Source organism: Mytilus trossulus, chromosome 4 (assembly GCF_036588685.1).
Source record: "Mytilus trossulus isolate FHL-02 chromosome 4, PNRI_Mtr1.1.1.hap1, whole genome shotgun sequence".
NCBI classification, from domain to species: Eukaryota; Metazoa; Mollusca; class Bivalvia; order Mytilida; family Mytilidae; genus Mytilus; species Mytilus trossulus.
In genome coordinates this window covers 30784850-30812107 of record NC_086376.1, presented here as the reverse complement: position 1 = coordinate 30812107, position 27258 = coordinate 30784850, and the positions used below count along the sequence as shown (strand labels likewise).

General features: G+C 31.7%; 2 protein-coding genes across 9 annotated transcripts; one reads left to right on the top strand and one right to left on the bottom strand.

Annotated features, from left to right (window-relative positions):
- Window positions 1-414: 414 nt before the first annotated feature.
- On the bottom strand, window positions 415-14403 carry LOC134715095 (glycoprotein 3-alpha-L-fucosyltransferase A-like). Of its 7 annotated transcripts, XM_063577004.1 has the most exons (3): window positions 14281-14403; window positions 10638-10714; window positions 415-1907 (listed from the first exon to the last, which is right to left on the bottom strand). In XM_063577004.1, exon 3 carries the CDS (start codon window positions 1899-1901, stop codon window positions 777-779), a length of 1125 nt encoding a protein of 374 aa, XP_063433074.1. In that variant the 5' UTR covers window positions 1902-1907; window positions 10638-10714; window positions 14281-14403; the 3' UTR covers window positions 415-776. The 7 variants fall into 7 exon arrangements, with proteins under 7 accessions (XP_063433074.1, XP_063433077.1, XP_063433078.1 ...); XM_063577007.1 differs by lacking the exon at window positions 10638-10714 and having other exon boundaries at window positions 14281-14367; XM_063577008.1 differs by lacking the exons at window positions 10638-10714; window positions 14281-14403 and adding an exon at window positions 7742-7842.
- Window positions 14056-25799, top strand: LOC134715097 (alpha-methylacyl-CoA racemase-like). Of its 2 annotated transcripts, none has more exons than XM_063577010.1 (7): window positions 14056-14172; window positions 21710-21817; window positions 22400-22538; window positions 23269-23412; window positions 23697-23879; window positions 24387-24554; window positions 25036-25799. In XM_063577010.1, the coding sequence occupies exons 1-7, from the start codon at window positions 14170-14172 to the stop codon at window positions 25428-25430; spliced, it is 1140 nt and encodes a 379-aa protein (XP_063433080.1). In that variant the 5' UTR covers window positions 14056-14169; the 3' UTR covers window positions 25431-25799. The 2 variants fall into 2 exon arrangements, with proteins under 2 accessions (XP_063433080.1, XP_063433081.1); XM_063577011.1 differs by lacking the exon at window positions 14056-14172 and adding an exon at window positions 20914-21029.
- Window positions 25800-27258: the final 1459 nt, after the last annotated feature.

The following is a 27258-nucleotide window of genomic DNA, read 5'->3' as shown; positions in this document are numbered from 1 at the left end:
TATATGTTTGTGTACATATGTTATTTTTTTTAAGAGTGAACGGTAATTCTCTTTTTGTTTGTGAAAGTCGGGTTAAATCAAACTTATTTGCTTTGTGTATGCATATTTTTAAGGTATTCATTCCTAGGAATGACTTAAACAAACCATGATCGACTGGACCAAATCACGATAAAATGACTTTACTAAACGCTCCTTAACGTTACTATACCCATAATATGGTATGGGCTTTTTTCATTGTTTAAGACCAAAGTGTGCCTTTAAATGCTTACATGCAGTTCATTTGAACTTTAGTCGATAGTCATCTCATTGGCAATTATACTGTATCTCCTTAATTTTATATCTTCAACCAAAGCAGGGACTTTCTATACTAAGTATTTAGTATAGAAAGTTCCTGACCAAAGTAAAAAACAAATATGATGATACAAGTCTTTTATTTTTGACTGATATCAAATAATTTAAAGTCTATCTTTATTTAATGACCCACATAAGCATGTTCGCTGATCTTCAAGCCAAATTGTTTGTTTATCGATCTGTTTGATCTCTACTGGTTAATTTGGTTTTTCTTTGAGATTTTCTACCATGACGAATTCTAAAATACATGAAGAAAAACGTCTCCTGTTCCTTTTCTTTCTACTCGTCGATGAAAATTGATATTGAAACAAATGACGTTTCAGAGAGAACAACTATTGTTCCTTCCTGTCTTTCTTATAGTGATCTATAGTCACTTAAAATTTCTATGACGTACTACGCAATAATTGTCTACTATGACCAATCGATCATTTCCAATTCTTTGGCTTAATACAGGCTCCGTTTCTGAACCAATTATTAAAATTTCGCCCCGACCACTTTAATTTTCTATTCTTGTACGTATGCAGTAGCTCACACATAGAACAGAATGTTCGCGGTAATCGTTCATCTGGAAAATAATATTTGTCCTTTTCTTTTAGATAAGAAATGTATTCTTTCTCATTTGAGCTTAGTTTCAACAGATACTGTGCCAGAGCCTTCGGAGACTCAAAATCATCTGTGTTGACTATCGTTTTTGCAGGAATTACACTTTTTAAATTTGGAGCTGATCTGGCGACATATACCATTTTATTGTGGTCTTGAAAATTATTAAAAACTTTTTCTGTAATATAATCTTTGCATATACTGTTCTCAAAACCAAGATAAAATTTATAATCATTTGACAAACTCGAATGACATTCGATTGAACTTTTCCTTTTGCAAAATGTCTTGTTTTTTCCACAATTTCCATAAATATCAACGGGAATGTATTTCTTTAATTCTTCCACATATGTTCGACGCTGAGATTGAGTATTACAGTTGCTAACAACCCAAGAGACTTGTTTTGTTTTTCTTTGGAATATCTCGGTATAATTTCTTTGCATCTTATTAGAGTTTTCTCTCAATTTTATTGCCCAGCGAAGTGAAAACTCGCTTTCTTCTCTGTAAGTAGCACTCCAATCGAACTTATTGTGCCATTGTTTTGGTAAAGATCCGTCATTCGCAGGACTTTCATTTGTCCAGATTATCCATATTTGATTTTTCGATTTTTCTGGAACATGTTTACTTAAATAGCGATTATGAAAGAATACTGCTTTATAATTATCCAAAGGTTTTGTTTTACTATCTGATAAAATACAGTTTGAAAATCCGCACCCACTGAAATTGAAAGTAGGTGGCAGCCATCTTGGCCGCCCATGCCATGCGATTGAGATTGGTTTATGCCATGCGCTTTTGATTGGCGGTTCAATAATTTTCTTCTGAAATGAATAATTTGTAGAGTTTCCTTCGTCAGCAAAAAACTGTCCAATAGTTAGAATGGTACTCTGATAGTAAATAATGAGGAATATTGATGCAACAAATAACACAGGAACGACAATCCTCTTCCAGTCCATATATTTCTGAAAAAGTCAAAAGCAAAGTTACTCGTTAAATTATTTCACATATCAAATTTGCAAAAAATAGTTGTAATAACTGATTATCATACGCGGCACCACTGCACGTGTTTTTGGGGTTTTGGTAATAATTCGGTTATAAAGAGGGTACAAATGAAATTCTGCAAATTTTCCGTAACGTTCAAATGACTACTCCTTATTTGAAGAAATTATTTCACTTAAGTATGCTAGCCTTTCACTTTACTTTTCTAGCCTTCCACTCTTCGTGATTCAATGTTTTAGGTCGAAGCTGTTCTAAATATTCAGCGCATACAACTTGAAAGTACATTTGCATAGAGATTCTCACAATGAATATTACATACTTACTTAAAGGCAAACACATTGAAGTGGAAGGCAACACGCCTGAGTGTAAGGCTAGCACCATTAAGTGGAAGGCAAACACATTAAAGTGAAAGACAAGCCCACTTAAGTGAAACGTTAGCACACTAAACTGAATGACAAGCACACTATAGTGAAACGTGAGCACAATGAACTGAATGACAAGCACACTATAGTGCAACGTGAGCACATTAAACTGAATGACAAGCACACTATAGTGAAACGTGAGCACACTTTACGGAATGAAAAGCACAATATAGTGAAACGTGAGCACACTTAACTGAATGACAAGCACACTATAGTGAAACGTGAGCACACTAAACTGAATGACAAGCACACTTTAGTGAAACGTGAGCACACTAAACTGAATGAAAAGCACAATATAGTGAAATATTTAAAGGATACACGCACTAAAGTGAAAGACAAGCAGACTGAAGTGAAACGTTAGCACACTTAATTAAAAGGCAATAGTTTATATACAAACGTGAAAAGATTATATACGAAAGTGAAAGGCAAACACACTAAAGTGAAAGGCAAGCATACTTTAAGTGTAAAGTGAAACGTTAGCACACTAAACTGAGGTAAAGTTACCATTTTTCATTAACATATAAATATCTGGCTATTCAAATTTTATCTTCGATCATCCATTTGTCGTCGTGTATTGATAAGAGCAACTCTTAGATGTCATATAGATAATGGTTAGCTTAAGATAATTACCAGGTTTTTATATTTGAATCAAGTATAGAATGTACATCGGACAAATACCCGTGACTTAGCGATTTTTCATCGTATAATTAGAAACGATTTCTTCATTGTTATAATTTCATTTTGATTGGTAATAAACAATGCAAACTTACGTGTATAGTATATATCTTGAACTTGATAAGGTTCATTGTGACTCTTCTTTCGTATGTTTAATTTTAGCATGCTTACCTCCCGATAAGGGTTTAAAATCAAAGATTAAAAGGGCTTCAAACGCCTATTACGTACAAATGGTTTTATTAGAATGTTTTCAGCTATTCTTAAAGCTCCTTTTTATGTATTATTATGTGGATGTTTTGCCAACAAAGTTGTACTTTTAAGGATTTGATGTGTGCGGCGTTTCTGAGAGTTAGAAGTAAGTGGACCATATTTTGACCATACAATGAGTTATTTTGCCTAGCCATTATTTTCATTTTTTTTCAGGGCGTGCACGGCCCCCGTCTGAAACCCATGATCGATCATCTTGCCAAAAGTATCTATCGTACCTTCCCCCGTATTACAAGTTCAGGGTTTGTGCCATAAATACTTATGGGCCGGAAATATATGCCAGTCTAATGACCTTTAATGGTATGCGTTTGCATTGTTTTCTCTAGTTATGCTACGGGCCTCCGTGTTTGTTTAGGTTTATACAATAAATAGTTGATGCTTGAATTTTCCCTCACTGAAAATTATTTACAGATTCAATAACCTTTCTTTAAGTGTTTTAAAACAAATTATTGTTTCATGCTGACAAGGAAAGGCAATACTAGTAGTTAAAACAGTTCTAATATATGACCGATGTTTCATTAATTAAAATAATTATCTTACTTACAGTGCATGATCGAATTAAAAGTCGGCCATATATTAAAAACACAGACATAAATCAATCCTTAATGTTAAATATGGAGCATAAAATTAAAAGTTAAATCGATCCATACATTTTAGTCACATTGTAATTATGTTCACTTCCTTATGTTTACAGATATTCCCGGGAACCGGCTTTAAAATTATGATGTTAATAGTTTACCCTACAGCTGATGTCATATACATGCATTGGCTAATGATAATCCATAAAAAAAAAATAATCCATAAAAAAAATAATAATCCAATAATGTTGACAGCTTAAAGAAAAAAATAATAGCAAGACATTGTAATGTCGAAAATGCAGACCTCCAATAATGGATGCATAATGTCAACTAAAATTATTTTTGAAATCACATTCAAATTTATTGGAGATTATCATAAAATACCAATTACCCTTTGAATAAATCTGATTAAATTTGAAATCTAACAGAATTCGGGTGCTCTATGAGCAATAACGAAGTCATACGTCTATATTATTTTCATAAGATTAACCCATAATTATTTTCTAATATGTTCTCATAAAAAAAATATTTGAAAATTAATTACGGTTACATTCGGCAGCACAGCTGATATATGCATGGTCCAGCCCTAGCAATCTCTAACTAAATGTTAAAATTCTGGTCTTTGCGATTTTTATACGATGAGGTCTAAATTGGCCTTAGTTGTATTTAGCAAAAATCTTTCGGAATAGTGGGTCTTCAATTAAATCAATTTAGTGCTCTTAAACTTTCGAAGACGAAACGCTCGTCTGGCGTACACAATCTATGTCATACATAAGTCTCGTGAAAATGTCTTTAAAAGTCTCACCAGCTACGCTCGAATTAAAAAAAGTAAAAGGCAAAATAACATAAAAGTACAAAGTTTAAGAGCACTTAATTGATTTAATTCTATGATGAGTGTATGGACATGCATTAATGTTTCCACAAAGCCTATAAATGTAACTTATCACATGTATACATACTTGTAAGTAATTCTTATCACGATAGTCCAACTTTGACCTTTAAGTATAATTTTACACTATATCCGGATAAGATGAAGTTCAGACTATATGGAAACATAGAACGTATATTATCCGCCTCGTATCCTTAAACTTTTATTTTAGCAGTCCGACAAAACCGAACAACAAACTAAATGTATGTAATATACAAACAAGAACAATATATATAAATATAAGCACAAGCAATTAAAGAATTATGCAGATTAACAGATGTCAAATAGAAAGAACAATAGATTAAAAGAGTAATTAGTGTCTTTTTTAATAATGGTCTAAATTGTTACAAGAATGGATAATTAAATGAATAGATCAAATGAATTAAAGTCCTTTGTACAAGATTATGACATATAATCCGTGTAAAAAACGGCATAAGGGCAAATGACCTTTGCGCCGACTTTTAAATTTTTCATGCTTTCATTTGCACCGATTTCATATTTTCATTTACGCCGATTTTATTTTTTCTCCTAATTGGATTTACAGATAAGTTACAAATAAGTTTATAATACTTTAACATGGGCTGAGCATAGAGTATAAAGACAAATTAAGCAACATTGGTAAAAGGCTATCCCATTTTTTCGGGTTACCATTCCATCCCTCAAATGAAATCGATGACTGCTTCACGTTTGACAACATGTCTGACGCTCCCTGTCTTATATTCTTAGCCTACAGACTAAGTTCAATGTTCATATATACATGCACAATGTACCGCTATCCGCCTCATTTCTGAGCAGCTGCGCCCCAACTTATGTGTTTTTATAGATGTTATCAAGAAAATCCAGGCCGTTACGTATATGTAAAATGCGAACTCTAGAATTGCCCGTATCAGTTCATAAGCCAGACATAGAAAAGATGGACCTTGTTATCGGCAATTATGCTAAATATAGATGAGACGAAATCACAAGAAAGGAATATATTGGATGTGTTGCATATAATCACTCGACAAGAACAGATTCAGTTTATGATTTGAATGCTGTAAATAGTAGTTAAGCCTTTTTCAACTGATTTTTATAGTTTGTTTTTATGTTGTACTATTATACCACTGTCCCAGGTTAGGGGGAGGGTTGGGATCCCGTTAACATGTTTAAACCCACCACATTATTTATGTATGTGTCTGTCCCAAGTCAGGAGCCTGTAATTCAGTGGTTGTCGTGTGTTTATGTGTTACATATTTGTTTTTCGTTCATTTTTTTACATAAATAAGGCCGTTAGTTTTCTCGTTTGAATTGTTTTACATTGTCTTATCGGGGCCTTTTATAGCTGACATATGCGGTATGGGCTTTGCTCATTGTTGAAGGCCGTATGTTGACCTATAGTTGTTAATGTTTGTGTCATTTTGGTCTTTTGTGGATAGTTGTCTCATTGGCAATCAAACCACATCTTCTTTTTTATATGTACATATAATATATAGCTTGTATATTGATTTATCCGGTTCCGGTGAAACTCTACTTCCACCTCCCCGTGGTGAGCAGAGGACAACAGTTATATTTATATACATGTTATGATAACATGACTGGAATAGAGAGTTGCCTAATTGGCACTCATACCACATCTTCTTATAACTTTTCACCTGTAATTTACCTGAAAAAAAATCGGCGCACAAATGAAAGAGAAACTAGTCGGCGCAAATGAAATGCAGATCGGCGCAAATGCAAAACGCCGTTATGCATAAATTAATAAAATAAATGCAAAACATGAATAAACATTAAAATAATTGAATGAATAAAATGTTGCCTTTTTAAACCGAGTTCGCCCCTAAGTAATTAACTAATGAATCGATACTGAACAGGTCGACACAACTTATAGAAAGAACATCATATTTGAATGGACATTTTTTTCACAACATTAGGCACATTTGAATATATCGGACACTTTTTCACAGGAAGATATTTGGCTCACATATTCACATTCACAAATATGATTCTTGACTGATATCCGAACGTTCGGATTTTTCTACATATCTTACGATAAATAAGTAATACGATGAACGAAATATAATAAAATGCAACTTACTATATTAAAAGTTTTCCCAATTTAAAGTGATCATGTCCCGACGAGGTTTGAATATCCAAGTCTGAACATTATGCCTCTGGCACGAGAAAAAAACCGACCACCGTTAAATCTCTAAGGACAATGTTAAGGCTAAGCTGACTTCTTGAAATACCTTGAAACGTATTATTTGGAAATCTTTGGTGTATAGTCATAAAATTTTCCAGTGTTGCTTCAAATATTGACAACATTGTGTACATTCGATTTGTTATGTGTGAGGAAATACATTTTACAATGATTTAGTTAAAAATTCACAATTTAATCATTTTGTTATGTAAAACAAAATTTAAATATAAATTGTAAAGAATTGATTTAATTGATAAACTATATATAACGGTCATTATATCAAGTTATCAAAACAAATACTTATAACCTAAAGCCTTAAACCAATACAAATATTTAACAAGTTCGTTATGTAATTTATTTCATTCCGAAAACACACATATTATGTATGTGTTTAAATTTATAACCACAAAAAGGAGAGGAGAAAAGAAATTATGGAATAAATTATATCAAAGTTTATGATCTAATTTTCTAAAGTTAACTAAACTGGTCCATTTCATTTCTATATAAACTAATATATAAGGCATACGTTCATCACTTAGGAAACAGAATTATTTAGAAGTATAACAGGAAACTTTTTTCTTCTTTTAACAGCCAAGCCAGGACCACCATATGATAACCAAACAAAAGTCCTCCGACTGGACCTGCCAGTGCGGTATTTATTTGTTACACCCATCATAGATCTATGCACCAATCAATGTCAATAACTCGGATTGATCATTGATTGGTGTTTAAAAACAAAGGTTATACTCACGATAGATAGAAACCATCAAAAGGCACCAGAGTGTGAACAGATGCTCAGTGATGACGCAGGTCAAGTATTACAACAGATGAAAGGTGTACTCGATCATGTAAACATTGAGGATGTCAAGCCTGGACAGATAGACGATAAACATGTATATGGAAATTTTATAGAAAATCAACAGCCTTCTACCTTGTACTCTTATATTTGGCAATTACTTGCTTGATAGGTAGAGGATTATTGCATACAGTGCAACCAATGATTTCCTTAAAACCAGTTTATAAATTTAGATATTAGTTAAAACAAATATAAATATGGACCATTTAAACCACACCTTTTATGGTGCACTCGACATTAGTGACCAAGCAGGAGTATTTTTGGAATTAAATGGTATTTCATGATTTTTTTGTAAGCATTTAATTCTAGCACATCATAGAAAAATAACATGTCGGTGCTGATAATGATGAGGAGGACTATGAAATAAAGGATGTTTGCAATAATCCAATTAGTGATGAGATCTTGAAGTTCAACGGAGTCATAACTGTACTGAAATTTAGTGAAGCCATAAAAGATTTAAAAAATAATAAAGCACCGCAGTCAGGATCCTACTTCGACAAAATTATCTCCCCATTACGCCATTTCAATTTCACAATCGTAGAAAAGGAAGCCATTGTAGGGATGACGCGCTAACAATTTTGCTCTTGGAAACTGATAAATTTATCCACATTGCACCATTACGATCCTTATATGTCAGTTGTATTTTTAAAGACAAATGTCTCAACTAGCTAATGAGCATCAGTTAATAATCTGGTCTGCATTGATTCAACTTAAAACTATTGTCTGATCGGTTGTCGGGTGGAATTTTCGAAAATTCATAAACATTTAAAAAAATTCTAATTAAATATTTCGCGGAAGGGCAGACTAGATTTTTTTAGTGAATGAATAAAATTGAGAATGGAAATGGGGAATGTGTCAAAGAGACAACAACCCGACCAAAATAAAAAAACACAACAGCAGAAGGTCACCAACAGGTCTTCAATGTAGCGAGAAACTCCCGCACCCGGAGGCGTCCTTCAGCTGGCCCCTAAACAAATATATACTAGTCCAGTGATAATGAACGCCATACTAATTTCCAAATTGTACACAAGAAACTAAAATTTAAATAATACAAGACTAACAAAGGCCAGAGGCTCCTGACTTGGGACAGGCGCAAAAATGCGGCGGGGTTAAACATGTTTGTGAGATCTCAACCCTTCTAATTGTTCTGCTTAACTTTGAACTAGATAAATTGAAAACTTATGCAAATGACTATAAACTCTAATTATCACACACAAAAAATTAGAATTTTTCGAAGATATATGCATTTTCATCATCCAACATGAAAGACTGTCGTCAAGTACTTTCAGTAAAAAAATAGCTATTCGAACACACCTTCTCTGTTTTTGTGACTCATTAGATAGGTATTTCACTTGACCCATATATTTCATCTTTTAGTACTGTGATTTTTTTGTGTTATAACGTCAACCTGCAGCTTTAATATATAAAAATGATAGAATCTGAAGCGATACGATGAATGAAATATTCTTACTTTGTACAGTATCAAGACAAAATATTCAACTCAAGCACGCCCTAACATTAAAAGGTGCACTCGATTTTCTCTTTTCGATACAATTGTTACCCATTTTTTGGATTTTTTTCTTCAGTCACATAATGGAAGGGCAGACACGAAAATTACTGAACTAATAGATTGATATGTTTTCCGTCCGTGGTAATTTTTACCAAAAAATCGGAGGTTATACTTTTTGTCATCCAACTTGAAAGATACCCATGTCGTCGACTTGATATCTAATTGTTCTGCTTAACTTTGAACTAGATAAATTGAAAACTTATGCAAATGGTGTTTTTATAATAAAACACCTCGTAATTGAGAAGAAAATTGCAATTTTGTTTGTTTCTATTAACTTTTAAAAATGTTGTCACTATAGTAAACAATACAATAAACATTTATCGCCTTCTCTAAAAAAAAAGCTTCGATTCTTTTGTTCTATTTCAATCTGGTTTCCGACTGACCGGGCTTTGACCAAATATTGAACGACTATTTGAAATATTCGCCTCCTAGTCTAGTATCTATTTATTGTAAATTGTTCAATATCAATTTGAATACAGGAATTATACCTGGAAATTGGACTTCTGGTATTATAAAACCAGTTTTTAAACACAAGGGATGACAAATTGATCCTAACAACTATAGAGCAATTACTCCCATCAGTTGCCTTTGGGAACTTCTCACGTTCATTATAAATACTAGACTGAATATGTTGGCAAATGAACTGAATATTATATCTGAGAACCAGACTCGATTAAGTTTTCTTTTACACAACTTCAAATGGATTTGGTCAATAGTGAACATTGAATTATTGTGTCATTAAGAAAACAAGCACAAATCTATGTACTACACACCTCACACGAGCTTTTCAAGTTTGAAAGTTTACTGTCTTATTGTAGAACTAATACTTGGTTTTTTTTTTTTTTTTATCGAAATCATATATTAAAATCTTTTTCTGTCATGTTATTTACACACATTGTATTATCTATTTGACCACATGTTACACGTTTATATGCTCCTTATTGTTTTCTGATAAATCGTTAAAAAAAATAGTAAATCGTCAAACATTCAAACATTCTGCCCACACTGATTTGTGTCCACACTTGTCAATAATGTGAAATATATCTTGAATATATAATAACGTACAAACAAGGATTTGTATAGTTGGTACAAACAAGATTTTACACGAAATAAACTAAATTACATAATAAGCAAAAGCAACGCAATTAAGAAAAAGCAATACTAAAATATACATTAATAGAATCACATTTTTAAAAAATCCTTATATTATACAAAGCTTACCTCACAATGGGATGCGAAGGTCAAAACAATCTAACCTCTTCATGGGATGGAATCAAAGTTAACATTAATCATTAAACCTGAATATAAAGTAAAGATTATTAATAATTACAATAATATAAATAATAAATTAATGTTATTAAAGTGTCTCATATTGAATGACGGAGTAAAATACACAATAAATCCCACATTCAATCTACAGCCATAGAATTGACTTATCAGTGACAGACACAATAAGTAATATATATGTAGGTTAAAATTTAATCTAATTTATCTCATTATAACTATTATGCCCCTCAAATGATATTTTTTTTTTTTAAATAAAAAAATACACAGATTGTACATAAAATCCTCCTTTTGATTAATATTTTCAAGTTTATTAACAGAAAACTATTCATGTGGTTTTATTATCAGTCAGTTATAGAAGTAGTTTAATGAAATATGATGTCACGACAGGCTATGTTATGTTGGTGTTTTTGGCTTTGGCGCCTTCCTGTCAATGTGGAATTAAAAAAAAGGTCAAAATCGATAAATACCCAATCAGACGGCATATCTGGACTATCACATTAGCTGAGTATTAAGGTGGTATGGGAGTCTAAAATAAAAATGATAGAATATGTTCATACTTTGCCAAAACGTAGTATCTATTGATACATGTTGAAAAATATAATAAAAATGATAGGTCACCGGGCATTTTCTAAAGTTACAGGACGGGACAAAATGGCACATTTTGTATGGATTATACAGGAAAAAGCACCATTTCGTGTTTAGAAACTAAACAAAATGATAGAATTGTTAAATACTTCCGGAAAAGATAGCTTTCAGACACTGCTTTTAGAATATCAAAAGAAAAGATAGGGTCACCGTACGTTTTTCCCGGCTAAAATACAAAATAGGAAAATTCAATGTAGAATCCTTCAGAAAATGTACTGTTTTAGAGTTACCTCCCCTTAAAATGCCAATTTAACAAAAAAATAAAAACAATCAAAAATAATTAACATTTGCAAAAATATTTATATTTATAAGTTATATTCTTATAAATAGGTTCTTATAAATGAAAATTCACATTAAATATCTGCATTCCTGCATCAAATGTTGCTAACTTGATGGAAAATCTGGACCTTTGTTTCTCTGTTTTTTACAATCCAAAATGGAGGAAGACACCCATACCACCTTAAGCCTCAAATGGACATCAGAATATAAATGATAGATTGTGATAACTCAAAATGTCTGCATTCATGTTGAATACAACCGAAAAGAATATTTTTAAAGAACAAATACATGTAGATACCCTTCTCAGACACACTTTGGGACAATTATAGTCCCAGGACATACTAGTGATTAAAATGACCAATGAAAATGGACAAAGTTATCACCTCAACTGACCATCGACATTCAAAGGGTTCACATACCAGAACTCACCTTAAGTAGCATATGGAAAAAAACCAAAATGACAGCATACCCTCCTTCTTTTATTAATGAAATACGAGTTTACTCTATTCTGACAATTAATAAATCCAATAAGTATGTTTCAAACTTTTGTTACAGTGTTGGTACATGGATCATCAGTAACTCTTTAACCGTAAACCTACCTTAAATCGCTAACTAAGAGTTTTGTTTGTACAGATGTACATTTAATGTGATAAATGTTTGTTTAAAACTGTTTTATTCTTTCATTTATAATTGGATATCGTTTTGTATAAAATAAATTTGAAGTTCAATACTTCGTTGACAAATTATCGAACAAGTCGTCATATCAAAATGACTACCTCCACGGGAACAGATGATACAGATTGGCTATTAATACGAATTTTACTTAAACATATCGAATGCTTTTATTGGTAGGTTTTTGAGTTATTACATGAACAAACACAATTAAATGCTATCATGAAAGTTTATTCTTAGAAACGGTGGTCAGGTTCCGATTTTGTTCAATTGGCCAAAAAAGAGGAGCGGTACACATAACCAAGGATCAAGTTATATGTTGCAGGCCTGCACATATACGTATGACTTTCATTAACAGTGTTTCAAAACAGTAATTTCAACAGATCAAAGTACATTTTTGAATCCTGAATTGGCTAAAAAGTAAAGAATAGTTGAAAAAAAAAAAAAAAAACTATTGAAATTTCACCATTCGCATGTTTACTCAGTCTCTTACACAGATTGTCGAAGTAGATTCAAATCTTATTGTTTGTGTGTGATGTATGTTTCAAATCATATTGTTTGTAACGTGACTGTGTGTGATGTATGTTTCAAATCCATAGGCAGATTCAGGGGAGGACTCCCTAAGTTAATTCAGTGGCGGATCCAGAACTTGACCTAAAAAAGGGGCGCTCCAGTTATGCTTCAGTGATTCCCTATACAATTTACCAATTTTTTCCCACGAAAGGGGGCCCCGAGCCCCCTGGATCCGCCTATGGTTAAAAAGGGAATCACTGAAGCATGACTGGATCGGCCCCCTTTAGTCAGTCAGTGCCCTCTTATGAAAAATTCTGAATCCCCCACTGAAATCATATTGTATGTGAAGTGTCTGTGTGTGATGTATGGTTCAAATCATATTGTTTGTGACGTGTCTGTGTGTGATCTGGGAACAGTATATCTACCCGTGGTAAAACAACGATATATTCAAGCCCCCATGAATTATTTCTTAAATATATATAGGTTCCTGGTGTGATGTATGTTTCAAATCAAATTTTCAATATTCGTATTCAAGTTGTCTGTGACGTGTTAGTGTCTGCGATTCGCATAAAGTGAAATCACAAAAATACTGAACTCCGAAGAAAATTAAAAACGGAAAGTCCATAATCAAATTGCAAAATCAAAGGATAAAAGACGTCAAACGATTGCAGACGAATGGACAACAACTGTCATATTTCTGACTTGGTACAGGCATTTTCAAATGTAGAAAATGGTGGATTGAACCTGGTTTTATAGCGCTTAACCTCTCACTTTGATGACAGTCGCATCGAATTCCGTTATTTTTACAACGATGAGTGAACAAAACAGACATAATCGGTAAAATAGTCAAAATATGTTTACAGCATTCATCACTGTGTTACAATCTCAAGACAAACAAACATATACAAAAAAACACAAAAAGCATCTACCAAATTAAAAAAAAACACATTCCTTGTGCCTTGTTTCGCGAGTTGGAAGTCAGAAAATGCAAACGTTACAAAAAGAAAACGAGTATGTCCTACTCATGATGACCACACGTTGGTGATTAAAATATTCATTTAAACTGTTTAGTGTTGTCAGTCATCCGGCCTATGGGCGGGGCCTACTTCGGCTTACATTGTTATTCTGTACCAACAGAATGAATACCGATTTATAAACAATTTCGTCTTGATATTGAAAAGAAACGGTTCCAGTCATCTATGGTCTAGTATCTGTGTCATTTTTTTTTTTTACAAATCAGAGCCTAGTGAGACAAAAGCAGAATTCCGTTTAATTTCACTTTCATCTGAAACATGTTGATCCAATACTGTCGCAGAAGTCCAGTGATCGATTGCCAATTGTGTCTACAAAAGTATTAATGGTAATGTATAATGGTGGATTCAAAATGATCAGAATTGATTGAAATGAGTACATTACTATGAAAGCTATTGTCAATTTTGCATGATTATCCTTTAAGTTAATGTTTTACCTTATAAAGTGATCTGGAGAGTTTTCGTTAAAAAATTCCACGTTGCATTTTCCATATTAAAGTTCCGTTTCTACATGTTCTACTTGAGTGCCGTTACTATAAATAACTATTGGGTAGAATACATAAAATCATCCAAACGGAACTTTTTTAAATACATTAATTCATACCAGTTTTAAATAACCATTATAGATCGGGATAGCTATTTAACAAGATATATACAGTGCTTAATAGAGGAGCTGATCATCACTAAAATACACAAAAAAAACTTTAATCAAATTTAATTTGAATTGATATAACTGTTATAATTATAAAAAAAAAGTTTTCCTCCAAGCTCCACTATACGCGGACTGCTTTATTTGAAGCGGGTTTTTTTGCCAAGCAGAAAATAACACAAATGCATATTAACTTTTTTTCTGTTACCTCTTTCTTACGTAGCAAGACTGAATTCTGAAAATATAAATCAGATTAAATCAAACTCATAACTTAAAGAAGCATTTATATTTTCAAAACAGCTGTACTCCTGTAAATTTTAGGGACAATAATGACATGTATATGTTCATTAAAACCCTTTACTAATCATGAATTTAAAGAAAAATATAAAAACATTTTTGAAAAAAGAATAAATAGAAAAAAGTTATCACAATGTTGCTTTGTTAAAAATCAAAACTGGCCTAGCTTTGATAGATAATTTTACTTAGTTTCTATGCAATGGATTTTCTATAAGATAATGCTACACTAATTTGAGAATTTATTACCATAATTTAAAAATAGAAAAGAGTCGCTATAACAAACTTCTTAGAAAGGAAAGACTATGTAAACTGTGTCACTTGCTGGAGGATGAAAAACACTGCCTCATAGAATGTAAAAGTTATAAAAAAAAATAGGGATAATCTATTTGAAAATTGTTTACTTTCTCACAATTGTATGACTCTTAATCAAGAAAAAAAGGCAAAAAAAGAGATTAACCCCTATGCTCTTTTATAAAACAATCATTACAATCGCTTACATGATGTAACAACTATATTTGAGTTCAGAAGTCATATAATTTTTATTCATTTGTTCATTCTTATAGAACTGGCATTTTTTTGCTATATTATATATTAGAATCAGAATCAGAATAATTTATTATAGTGTCACATACCAATATAAAACACAATGAATACATATAATAACATAATATGCAATTATTTTTTTTTAAATATTACAATTAAAATATTGGTACCCAGCCAAATTACTGACTTATGAGACACTTTAAAAATATCACACATATTATAAAACAATTTAAACTAATGTACTAAAATATTACTATACACAATACCTTCTTCGATAAAACATTTGATATAAAGTTTTAGCTAAAAATGGTTGAATAGCATCATTTGACATTAAAAAAATAAATTTGTCCTGTAAATCAAGATCGTTTAAAGAATCACAAATATCACCAAATTTTTTCATTAAATCATATCTTAAATCTGCATAAAAATCGCACCCTAATAAAAAAATGTTTTTCATCTTCTACACAATTATCTGTACAATATATACAAGTGCGCTCATTTAAAGGAATTTTTGGCTTGGTGTATCTACCCGTTTCAACTGCCAGTGGTAAACAGCCACTTCTAAAATTTGACAAAACACGTCTATGCTGCCTGTTACGAACTAATTTTACATAAGAACTAAATTCTAAAACAAGTTTATACTCTCTATAAATACGTAATTTATTACCATTACATTGATTTCTGTCATTAAACATTAAAAAAATTTCAACCCACTCATTTTTATCTTTTTCGCATAGTTTAGATTTGATATCTTGCAGTTTATGTTTAATGGAAAAAGTATCATTAATAACATTTTCAATACCTAAAATTTGTGCTTTCTTTATACAATTTTTATCCCATGACCTAGAACAATCCTTACTCCACATATGAACCTTATACGTAAGTCTTGTATCATAAGCTTTGCTCACTCTAAGAAATAGACGAAAAGTTTCCAACATTTCTGCTGATTTCGTACTTGTAAGTCCCATATCACCTTGAATGGCTATATTTGACGCATTTGAAGCACTTCCTAAGAATAACCGACATGCTTTGTTCTGTATAACTTGTACCTCTCTCCAATTTGTATGTCCCCATAGTCCAGAACCATAGTATAGAACAGGCTCAACTACCGACCTATATAGTTTCGTAAACACATCATAAGTCATTCCACCACACGAAATAAATTTAGCATATAAGGCTGAAAGTGCTCTGCTTGCTGATTTAGTAATTATTTAATTTTTATATAGATATATGAGTGTCAAACTAGAGGATTCAGAATATCTTGATAAAAATTCAAAAAAACAGGAATAGCGACCATCCTTAAAATGCAAAAACTGTGTGTGCGTATGTTGCAAACAAAAATCGTTTTTATTTCAGTTTAGACTATGTTAAGGGGTCTCTTTTTAAAATTAAAAATAAAGTCAAAGTCACCTTTGATATAGGAAATTATTTTTTTTACCTCTGGGCTTTGAGATTCAAACCTGCAATGTTTCTCCTCTGGGTTGGTACATCTTCCACTGCATCACTGGAATACCAGGTCAAACTTTCCAAATGCAAGAAGTTAACTGTGGTATTTACGAAGTGAGAGTAAGAAAACAACCTGTTTTGTTTAGAAATTAAGTGTCGGGATAGTCCATCATTTAAAGGGAAAAAAGTATTCCTGACTTATGCCCATTCCTTCATTTCATTACCGTAAGCAAGCACTTCAGTGAAAAATTACTTTCGTCAACAATTTAAAATAAATTCTGATCTAAACCTACTTGCCTTACTTTGTAGGTACATCTGCACGGAAATGCCATATGATTTCGTCTTTAAAGATCGTGTATCCGGGGATTTGACCCATCGTCACTAAGTCCATATTACACAAAAAATAAAATAGTGGTTATGTGCAGTTTTTGGATTATATCTCAAAAACTGAGTCAGTAAGAACAATTAAGTCTAATGTCGGGGAAAATGATAAGCAGGTCAGAAATTGCAGGATTTTCAGAAAAATAGGACAATCCATTTCGGAGTCATTTATCCTGAAAAGATCTGAAAAGTCAATCTTTTAGTAAATTTCAAAGATTTTGTGGTAGAATTTTGTATCAAAAGGCCTGCGAATTTTCGGAAAAATCTAACTATCAATTTTGCAGTTTTTGTCTCGCATGTTGTTTTGGTCGCGGAAGTCGAAACATATGGGTTTCTTTCCGCTGGTGGTGCTAACAACTGTTAAGTTTTCTGCATAAGTCAGTTATGTGATAGACCAATGATACATTCAAAGTTGAGGGAACATAACAGGTTGTCGACTATTTCAAGACCCTGTAACCTAGGTCATAGTACAGTGACAATACATAACCAATTTTCAATGCTAAGTTTTCTTCTGACGTAAGTTTGAAAGGAACTATACTGGCTTATGATTAAATATGGTATTTTCTTTGATGTTCATTATATTAGTAAATCTCTTTGTTATGGTCCAGAAACTTTGAAATAATAAGCAATGCTGCTGTCCATTAGATTGTCTGCCTTGAAATAATATCCTGCATATTGGCGAGACATATCTCTGTGTCAACAGTTTCTTGAAATATTACAATACATAAAGTGGAAGTAAAATAAAAATTTCTGCATGCTTGAATGTCCACTGTTTGCCAATGAACGACAAGCAAATTGGTAAGTTATTGTTAAACAACTAATGTGAATTTTTTTGTTAGGTTTTTATTAATGCAGTCTTGCCAGAAAAATCCTTTTTATGAATATTCATTAGATAATATCAACAGAATATTATGCATTTAAAAAGTTCAAATACGTAATGATAATGAAAGGATTAAGTTTGGCACTAGATACTTTATTAGTTTGAAATAAGCCACCCTGAAAACGTGGTTCTTCCTTTATCATCACTTTCAATATCACCAGATCCCGGAAAAGATGAATGTGTTCGTATATATATAACATCCCCCTGCACCGTGTCTAGAACAAGAACAGCTGTTGCGTGCTGATGATCGCATGTTTCACTCGTCTCAAGCCAAACCGACCCTTTTGCGTTCGCGTTCTGCATCAATACAAAAGAGCCATAAGCATGACACCCCATTCTAACATTGAAGGTAAAAACATATACACCAGAAGTTTGGACTGTATATACTCCAGTTAAGGGACTGTAAGCACTGTCTGTACTTGTAACAACGATGTCAAATTTCAGTGTATGATGTGGACCGTGATTGTTGTCATTATTGCTCATGTAAGCATATAAGGCCGGAGGGCGATCAGTTGACGGATTTCCAATCAAAAGTCGCTGATCTGTAGAAAGAAATGCATATTAGTATTGAGTATAATGACAGTTGATGAAAAACACCTTTAAGAAAATGCTTATTATTTAGTTCACACTTTTGTAGTTTAAATTATGAAGGGATGGAGCGAGCGAAGAACTGACTTGGAAGTCAAGAGAATCGTATTATATTATCAATCTTCTATTGCGTAGATGATGTGCAGCGGAAACAGCAGGGCTAAAACCTATTGATGGTCATTCAATTTCTGCTTGAAGTTTGACTGCAATTTTTCAAGCATGTTACTGTATGTTATCTTCAAGAAATATGGAACATATAGGTAAAACTGGTTAATGGTGTATGTCTGTTCGACAGTCGAGTCAGGAAATTTGTACTATTAGTTGTTTGGTACAGCTTTTTTCGTTTTACATTAATTATATGTTTTACTAAATGAATGATAGTCTTTTTAAATTCATCGATAGAAATTTTTGACAGGAGATTTGAAAAACAAAACATTTTAAAATAAAAAAAATTACATACATCTATTCACTGGAACATGTACTCCAATTGGTCTGTTTTCGATTTTTACCATATTATTTGGCATTTCAGCATCAATGCCAAGAGATTTCTTAAGTAACAACTTTTTCAAAACTGAAAGTGTCTCTCCATGACTAGTTTGTTTTAGGTTAATACTTTTCGAATTAGTTTTTAGTTCCTGGATTTCTTTTCTTTGAAAAGCAACAGTACTAGTTGTCTCAAGATTCTGAATACTATTACTTTGTTCACTCAGTAGCAATGCTTGTCTGTAAACCAAGGTCTCCAAATTCTTCAGTCGGATTTCAGATTCGGTTACTCCATTATTTGTGTTTCCTAACTGAATTCCATTGCTACAACCAATTAGAACAAACAGAAGAAAGATTAACATTTCGAACACTTGGACTTAGCGAAATGCTTTCGATAACCACGATTCTCAGACATAAAATAACCTACTTTCAGTAATGTACTAGTATACAGACATATTGATATCTATTCTACGGCGGGTATGACGTATCAGAAATAACCACAAGAAAGTATATAAAAATCTGGCAAATGTCTCACACAAAACGAGAAGTTAAAGCTTTATCTTTTGGATGTTTTGACCAACCATACTATAGAACTTGTTAACTTTCATGTATTAAATTTTATTTGGTCAAATATCGGAACTTTTAGAGATCAGTGATGTGATGACTGCTATTAAAAAATATATTTTAATTTTCTTGTAAACAGTTTTCGGTGAACACTCCTGACCTATATGATCCTATATGTGGAGTGCATGGAGTGCTGTTTAAATTTAATGAAAAATTAATATGTTCGCGAACTTAGCATAGAATATGATTATCATCAATAAGTTGTAGAAATTTAAGCATTTCGATATTTGTCAACATATTTCATTACAAAAAAGATGAACCCTTTCTCCCCGGCTAAAGAAACCCCGCCTCTCCCACTTTAGATTGGCCAAGTAGATTCCAAAGTGGAACGCAATGAAAAACAAATCATGGGAGCAAACATGTAATTTTTTTTAAGGCAGTGGTTATTTTGCCGCCTACGCCTTCAAAATAGAAAATACACCATTTTGGGGGTGGACATGGTTTTTCCTAAAAAAATAGTTTGATTTGAAAATAAATGAAAAAAATATTTAGTTCAAGAAGAGGGTGGTCTGCCAGAAATAAACTGAGACCACATGTCCCCCATACCGTATAGTGTTAAATTTTGAAGAAAGAAGTATCGATTTAATAAATGAAATTAAATGTATATGATTTTTATAGAATGAAGATATGATATAACACCTGTCTGAACTTTTTTTAATGTTTCATTTTATTATATAAAAATGTTTTTCTGTTACAAACCATGATGTATTGTTTTGTGTGTACATGTTATGCTGCCCATCAAGGGCCCTTGATTGGAATAATAAATATTCTTAAATATTCTTATTCTTATTCTTATCATGATATCGATAGCGTAAAAAAACTATACTATGGCTTTGCGCCAAAAAAAATTTGACTCAATCTATAGTCTGTATGATTTCTATAAATCTTCATAATTTAATTCTTAAAAAATCCTTTTTACTTATAAATATTTTTATCTTCATGTTTGTTAATGTATGATATATACGAACTCTGACTAGGAATATCATAATTTTGAACAAATAATCAAAAAAGTTAACTCATTATATAGGTCTCTATGTTATTTCTATTTTTTAATATAAAATACTCAATGGAATAAGTATGAGTAATGTAATAACCTTCCATTCAAAACAAAAAAACATATATAAGGACCAAATCTGACTTTTAAAGAAAAAAAATCGTATTACATGATTTCCCGGAAATCTATACCGTAACGATTTTGTATATTGTATTTGTTATGAACAAAGTCCAAAAGTTAAAAGACATTTTAGAGAAGACTCTTATTTCTGCATACAATTTGAAGCTTGCGAGGAGCCGAGGTAAACATATCAGCGTAAAAATGTATCACATTTCCGCACACAAAATTTAAGTAAACACAGGTTACACAAAAAGAAAATCGAGAAAAGTTTTAAGCAGACCAGTTCGCCCCAGAGTAGTGTCGCCCCAAATCCAGATATTCTTTGTGTTGCCATGAGATCAGTCATATTTTACTTCTGCACTACATAGAGACACAAAATACACAAAACCTCTGAATATACAGACGTTCTGACATTTATATAAAACAAACTAACAAACAAATATTATACTATAACTGTTACAAATCATTAGAAATGTCCAAATGATTATGATGTCTTTACTACTGAATTCCTACTATGCATGCTTTTTCAATGGAAATTGTGACATCACAGTACATTCTTTATAGAACGAAAACCAATGAGATGAGGATAAATTAGCCTAAAAATTTTCAACCAGTTTTCAGACGTCATGATCACTTTGGACTATGGAAACTCCAAATTTTTATATAAATCTTTCAATTAAAAATGACAAATGATATTATCTATCTTTTCAGAAAAAAAATGACCATTTATACCATCCTACAAATATTTTGATTAATAGATCAATTCAATTTAAAAGGGTCTCTAACAGTTATACAGTTTATTAAAGTTCACATTATTCTTATATCAGAATTTCAGATAAAAAGCATATATTTCTTTTACAGATGGCATTAAAAGGTATTCGAGTTATAGAGTTTGGTGGGTTGGCTCCAGTACCATTCTGTGGAATGATTCTTTCTGATTTTGGAGCTAATGTGATTAGAGTAGACAGGGTACCATTATTTGATTATATACAACATTTATGCAAATTTTAGAATTTAAAAGAAATAAACACAAAAGAAAGTACCATATATTTTCTGTTTCTTTAGATTTGTTCAATATTTGTGATTGTAAAAGTATTAAAGAAATTAAAGAAATGTGAAATAATTTGCACATGGATTATATAAATTCTTAAGTTTAAGAAGATGCATATATAAGAAATACCAAAAAGGCAACTTAAACCATAAGATGAAAAATACCAACATTTAAGTAAAAGAAAACAAACAGAAAAACCTACAAATGCAGTACACAAAATACTACACAGAAAAGACAAATACATTAAACAAAATTCTACATTTTATTGATACATTATATGTGTATATATATAGCAACACACTGTTACATATCTGGTTTAGAATCTTCACATTTAAAAGTTTACCTGACATCACTTTGTTTTCAAGGCGAGAGCCACAACCAATAATAATGAATTACATGTATGTACATGTTGGTTTTTTTTTCAAACAAAGTTTGATATCAGTACTGTAAACCACTTATCCTCAAGATTTTAACTTTTGAGTTTTTCTATTTACTTTCAGACAAAATCCTTTGCAGATACAGATTGTATGGGGAGAGGAAAACAATCAATCGCCATTGATTTAAAACAAAAAGAAGGTTTAAATATTGTACATAAGATGTGCTCCAAAGCAGATGTTCTTATAGAACCCTTTAGACCTGGTGAGATTAGGATTACTGTGAATTCTTTTTTATGTCCCATTTATGGCATTATTTTTTCTGGTCTGTGCGTCCTTCCGTCCGTTCGTCCATCCATCCGTCTGTCTAGCTTCAGGTAAAGTTTTTGGTCGAGGTAGTTTGTGATGAAGTTGAAGTCCAATGAATTTGAAACTTGGTAAACATGTTCCCTATGATATGATCTTTCTAATTTTAATGCCAAATTAGAGATTTTATCCCATTTTCATGGTCCACTGAACATAGAAAATGATAGTGCAGATGGAGCATCCATGTACTTGGGACACATTCTTTTTTTGTTAACAGGTACTAATTTTTGGATATTGAGGGAAATTGTATTATTGTGGATATTTGATTTTGTGGTTTGCCAAAGTTTGAAAAATTTGCCTATTATATAGTACTTTGTTGAACATTTAAGTTTGTGGTCACTTATACTCACAAAATCCACGAAAATCCCATGAATATTGAATTAATTGAATCTAAAATAGAAGTTCAAAATCATAAAATTTAGCTGGTTCTGCACTTGATGATTTATTCTCATTCAATGATTTCTACCCTCAATTGTAATAATAGATTTCTTCAGTCTTAACATCTGAATTAGCAAAATTAAAATAATATAGACAAAAACAGAAGAACATATATATATATTACTAGTAAACCTCAAGTAAAAATGGAATTTCATCAAACTGTTAAAAATGTTAGATATTTTTCATTGCAGGAGTAATGGAAAGGTTAGGGCTAGGTGCAGATAAACTGTTAGCTGACAACCCTAGATTGGTGTATGCAAGAATCAATGGATTTGGACAGAAAGGAGCAGTTGCAAAGAAGGCAGGACATGATATCAACTATATATCAATGTCAGGTTAGCAAAGATAGGAGTTTATACAATAATTACAAGAAATTGGTGGAAACTTTATTTTACTACCAAGTATTTTATACTTTGGGGCTTATCTTCAAATCTATGTCATCTCCATTTACTCATAATTTTTTTAAATAAATTTATTAAATAAGATGTTGAGAAAAAGGGTTAAAGATTTGACACGAAACACATGATCTTCCCTCATATTTTGAATAATGGGTAAACACAGAAAGCACCATTAGCAGAAAACTCCAAGCATATATGACTGATATGTTTTTTAATTGCAGGTTTACTGTCATATCTTGGAAAGAAAGGAGAACCCCCATTGCATCCTGTAAATTTACTTGCCGACTTTGCTGGTGGTGGTTTAACATGTGCTTTAGGAATTGTAATGGCTTTGTATGAGAGAAATATTTCTGGTAAAGGACAAGTTGTTGATAATAGTATGGTAGAAGGCTCAGCATATGTAGGTAAGATAAAAAAATAATTGAAAACTACCCAGAAAAAGGAGATTACATAATTTACCAAAACTATTTATCAACTATTTAATTATATTACACATATATGAAATGTATGAAAAAATGGGATGGTCAGTTTATATATCAGTAACTGCAAAAACTTGATTAGTTTTGCTAAAATAAAAATTTCCATTTTAAATATGTAGAACATAATTTACTTGCATTATATCCAGAAATTGCAAAAATAGATCAGCTCTTCTTGTTGTAAATATATGATAATGTAAGAAAACATTTTAACTTTTACTACCTTGAGGTAAATGAAATAGAGGCTTCATAACACTAAGCATATTACACAATAAAATGGAAGACAACTGCATAGTTAAAAAAGTCTTGTACAGATGCATTATATGTACGCCTACGGGTATGCCAGATTGTATGTTACCCTAAAAAGATATATAATTAGTTGCATGTCAAGAAAATCTGTAATAAGTTAATAATCATAAGTCTTTTCATTTGCAGGAAGTTGGTTATCTAATTCCCAGAAAATGCCATATATTTGGGGCAGAGAAAGGGGAGATAACACATTAGATGGTGGGAGAGCATTTTACGGTGTCTATGAAACCAAAGACAAAAAATATATATCAGTTGGGGCATTGGAGCCACAGTTTTTTAAGGAATTGATAAAAGGTATTGTTGACAATTTAAATAGAGGTACTGACCTCACCAATATATATACACAATTGATAATTTTCTGAATTTTAAGTTCAATCTTTCAGTTTTTGCAATTTTTAATACAATGAAACCTGTCTATAACAAACCTTGCATTAAAACACAACATATATACAAAAAATGAAGTTTTATCTTAAATCATACTATGGAGAAAACAATGTGCTACCTTTCTCAGGTATGTTTAAGGTGGAACCTAACACTACAGGGAGATAACTCTGTAAAATCAGCTTAACGTTTTAATTACGTTGTGTTGTAAATGGAACATCAAGCTTCTCAATGATCAAAATAAGTGTTTGTCAAACTGCTATATAACCAGTGTAATTTTTCTGATAAATTGGTTGGTTCAATTTTTTTGAAATATTTATATCTTTGTCAAAGGGTCAAAGTAAATACTTTTTCAAAATTTTATATATATTTTTTTCCTTTTTTTTCTTTTGAGGTCTTGGGTTAGAACATATAAATCAAACAGATGATCCTGAAGAAATGAAGAAATTATTTAAAGATGTTTTTCTTACCAAGTCTCGTGACGAATGGGTATACCAATTCCAGAATTTAGATGCCTGTGTAAGCCCAGTATTAGAACCCAAAGAGGCAGCAGAACATTTACACAATGTGGATAATAAGACATTTTTACAGGATGAGTCTGGAGGCTATGAGCCTGGTCCAGCACCTAGATTGTCAAGGACACCAGGAGTTGATAAGGTCCTACCTCAGCCTGTGATTGGACAACAAACTCTCATGATTATGAAAGAAATGGGATATAGTGATATTGAAATAGAAAAACTCTTACAATCTGGTGTGATAGAACAAAACAGTAAAGATTCAAAATTATGATAAAATGATTTAACTGTTATATTTCAGTTATAGATATATCTTAAATATTAATTGAATTTTTAATTCGATATGATTATCATTCAGAATACAGTTCAGATTATATTGAATTTTGTATAGTGTATTAGGGGATATACAAATAGAAAATGAAAAAGAAAGATTAAGATGTCTCAATCACAAGAGGATGATTTATAGGATATATATTGTTAATGCAGACTGTTGAAAAAAACGTTGTCATCTGGCTAATTCATATAAAAATAATTGTTAGAATATATTTTTATGGCAAATATATAAAATTTTTACCTTTTATACAATGGACTTTTACCTTTCAGATTTGTCTAATTCATATGTTTGTTATTTGTGTTCAATCAATTAACAAGTCTTTTAAAAAGCTTGCTATTTTGAAGCAGAGGTGCAAACATCCTTTAAAGTATATTTTGGTGACTTTAGTTCAGCCACTAAGCAAGAATAACTGATTATAGAGGAAGAAGCTGCTCTGAATAAATTTGTAGATTAATTTATTGATTTGTTGGTGTTTAACACTTCTGTCTGCATTTTTGGTTATTCTGTTGAGGCTAGTGTTTATTGGTGGAGGAAGCATAACCTAGTAGATATTACGTTAATGTTTAATTTAGATAAATCCGACCATGCTTGTTTGCTTCTTTGTTGAGTTTGAATATCATACATATAAATCTATGCAGTATGTTTCTTCATTTTATTAATGGCTTTGCAGAAATATATGTATGAATGTACTGTGGATTCATTATTATTGATACACGTAAGACACAAAATTTCAGGGATTTTGTGGGTAAAGATGAACCAAGAAATTATATATTCAACCAATAACACATTTTCTATGGGCTTGTATGCAGACCTATGCAAAACCAGCATGACATCAGATATCAACGAACATATTAGTTTCCCTTAATCCACAAAAAATTGATGTTGATGTTATATAAAATGGAAAAATAAACCAAAAACTTTAACTTGGCCATCCAACTAATTAGTATGACCAGTAGGGCATGTGAGCATATCCATATTACTGTGACATAAACAACAGGCAAATTCAATTTCTTTTATAATATGCAGTTTTACATTTTAGTTTTTGGAATTCCCCTGAATTGAGCATATTTTATTTCTTAAAAATTTCTTGATTTTTTTAGCTGTTCTGAAAAGACTAAAAATGTAAGATTTGCATGAATCAGCATGACAAGATCTATCTACTAGTACTTTTGGACTTTGTTTTTGAGTTTTTGTGTCTAAAAGGTTAATTTTAATGATTTCATCATTTTGGCTTTTAATAACTCAAAAGTTATTTGATCTTAGGTTAGCAAAGTGGCTTTTCCACCAGTTAAGCAATAAAGGCACTCTTTGTTTAATGTCTGTTTGAAAAAAATAGATTCTTCCATTCTTTTTTCATTGAAATTGGGGGGTAAGATCATGTGTATAATGCTGCACTTAATACCTTCAACCAAGGATTCGTATAGTAAGAAGGTTCTTACTATAGTAACTATACAAATCCTTGCTTCAACTATTTCTGAGCAGGTGGACAGATTGAAGTGTAAATTACAACTGTAACATGACAACCTTTACCCATTGGTATTGAGAAACAATAAAGCTGTTCAAAAAGTACATGATTTTACTTTAGTCTTATAAACATTATTTCAAGGGTGTTTGAAGGAATGTAATATTGTAAATTTCTATACTAAACCAAACTAGTCGCTCACCTTGGTCTATGTGAATATTAAACAAAGGACGCAGATGGATTCATGACAAAATTGTGTTTTGGTGATGGTGATGTGTTTGTACATCTTAATTTACTGAACCCTCT

Coding starts and splice junctions, on each gene's coding strand:
- LOC134715095 (XM_063577002.1), bottom strand. CDS start 3,900: ATGTCTGTGTTTTTAATATATGGCCGACTTTTAATTCGATCATGCACT. Junction 1,908..3,852: donor TTTTAATTCGATCATGCACT/GTAAGTAAGATA, acceptor TGACTTTTTCAG/AAATATATGGACTGGAAGAG.
- LOC134715097 (XM_063577010.1), top strand. Junction 23,413..23,696: donor CAACTATATATCAATGTCAG/GTTAGCAAAGAT, acceptor TTTTAATTGCAG/GTTTACTGTCATATCTTGGA. Junction 23,880..24,386: donor AGAAGGCTCAGCATATGTAG/GTAAGATAAAAA, acceptor TTTCATTTGCAG/GAAGTTGGTTATCTAATTCC.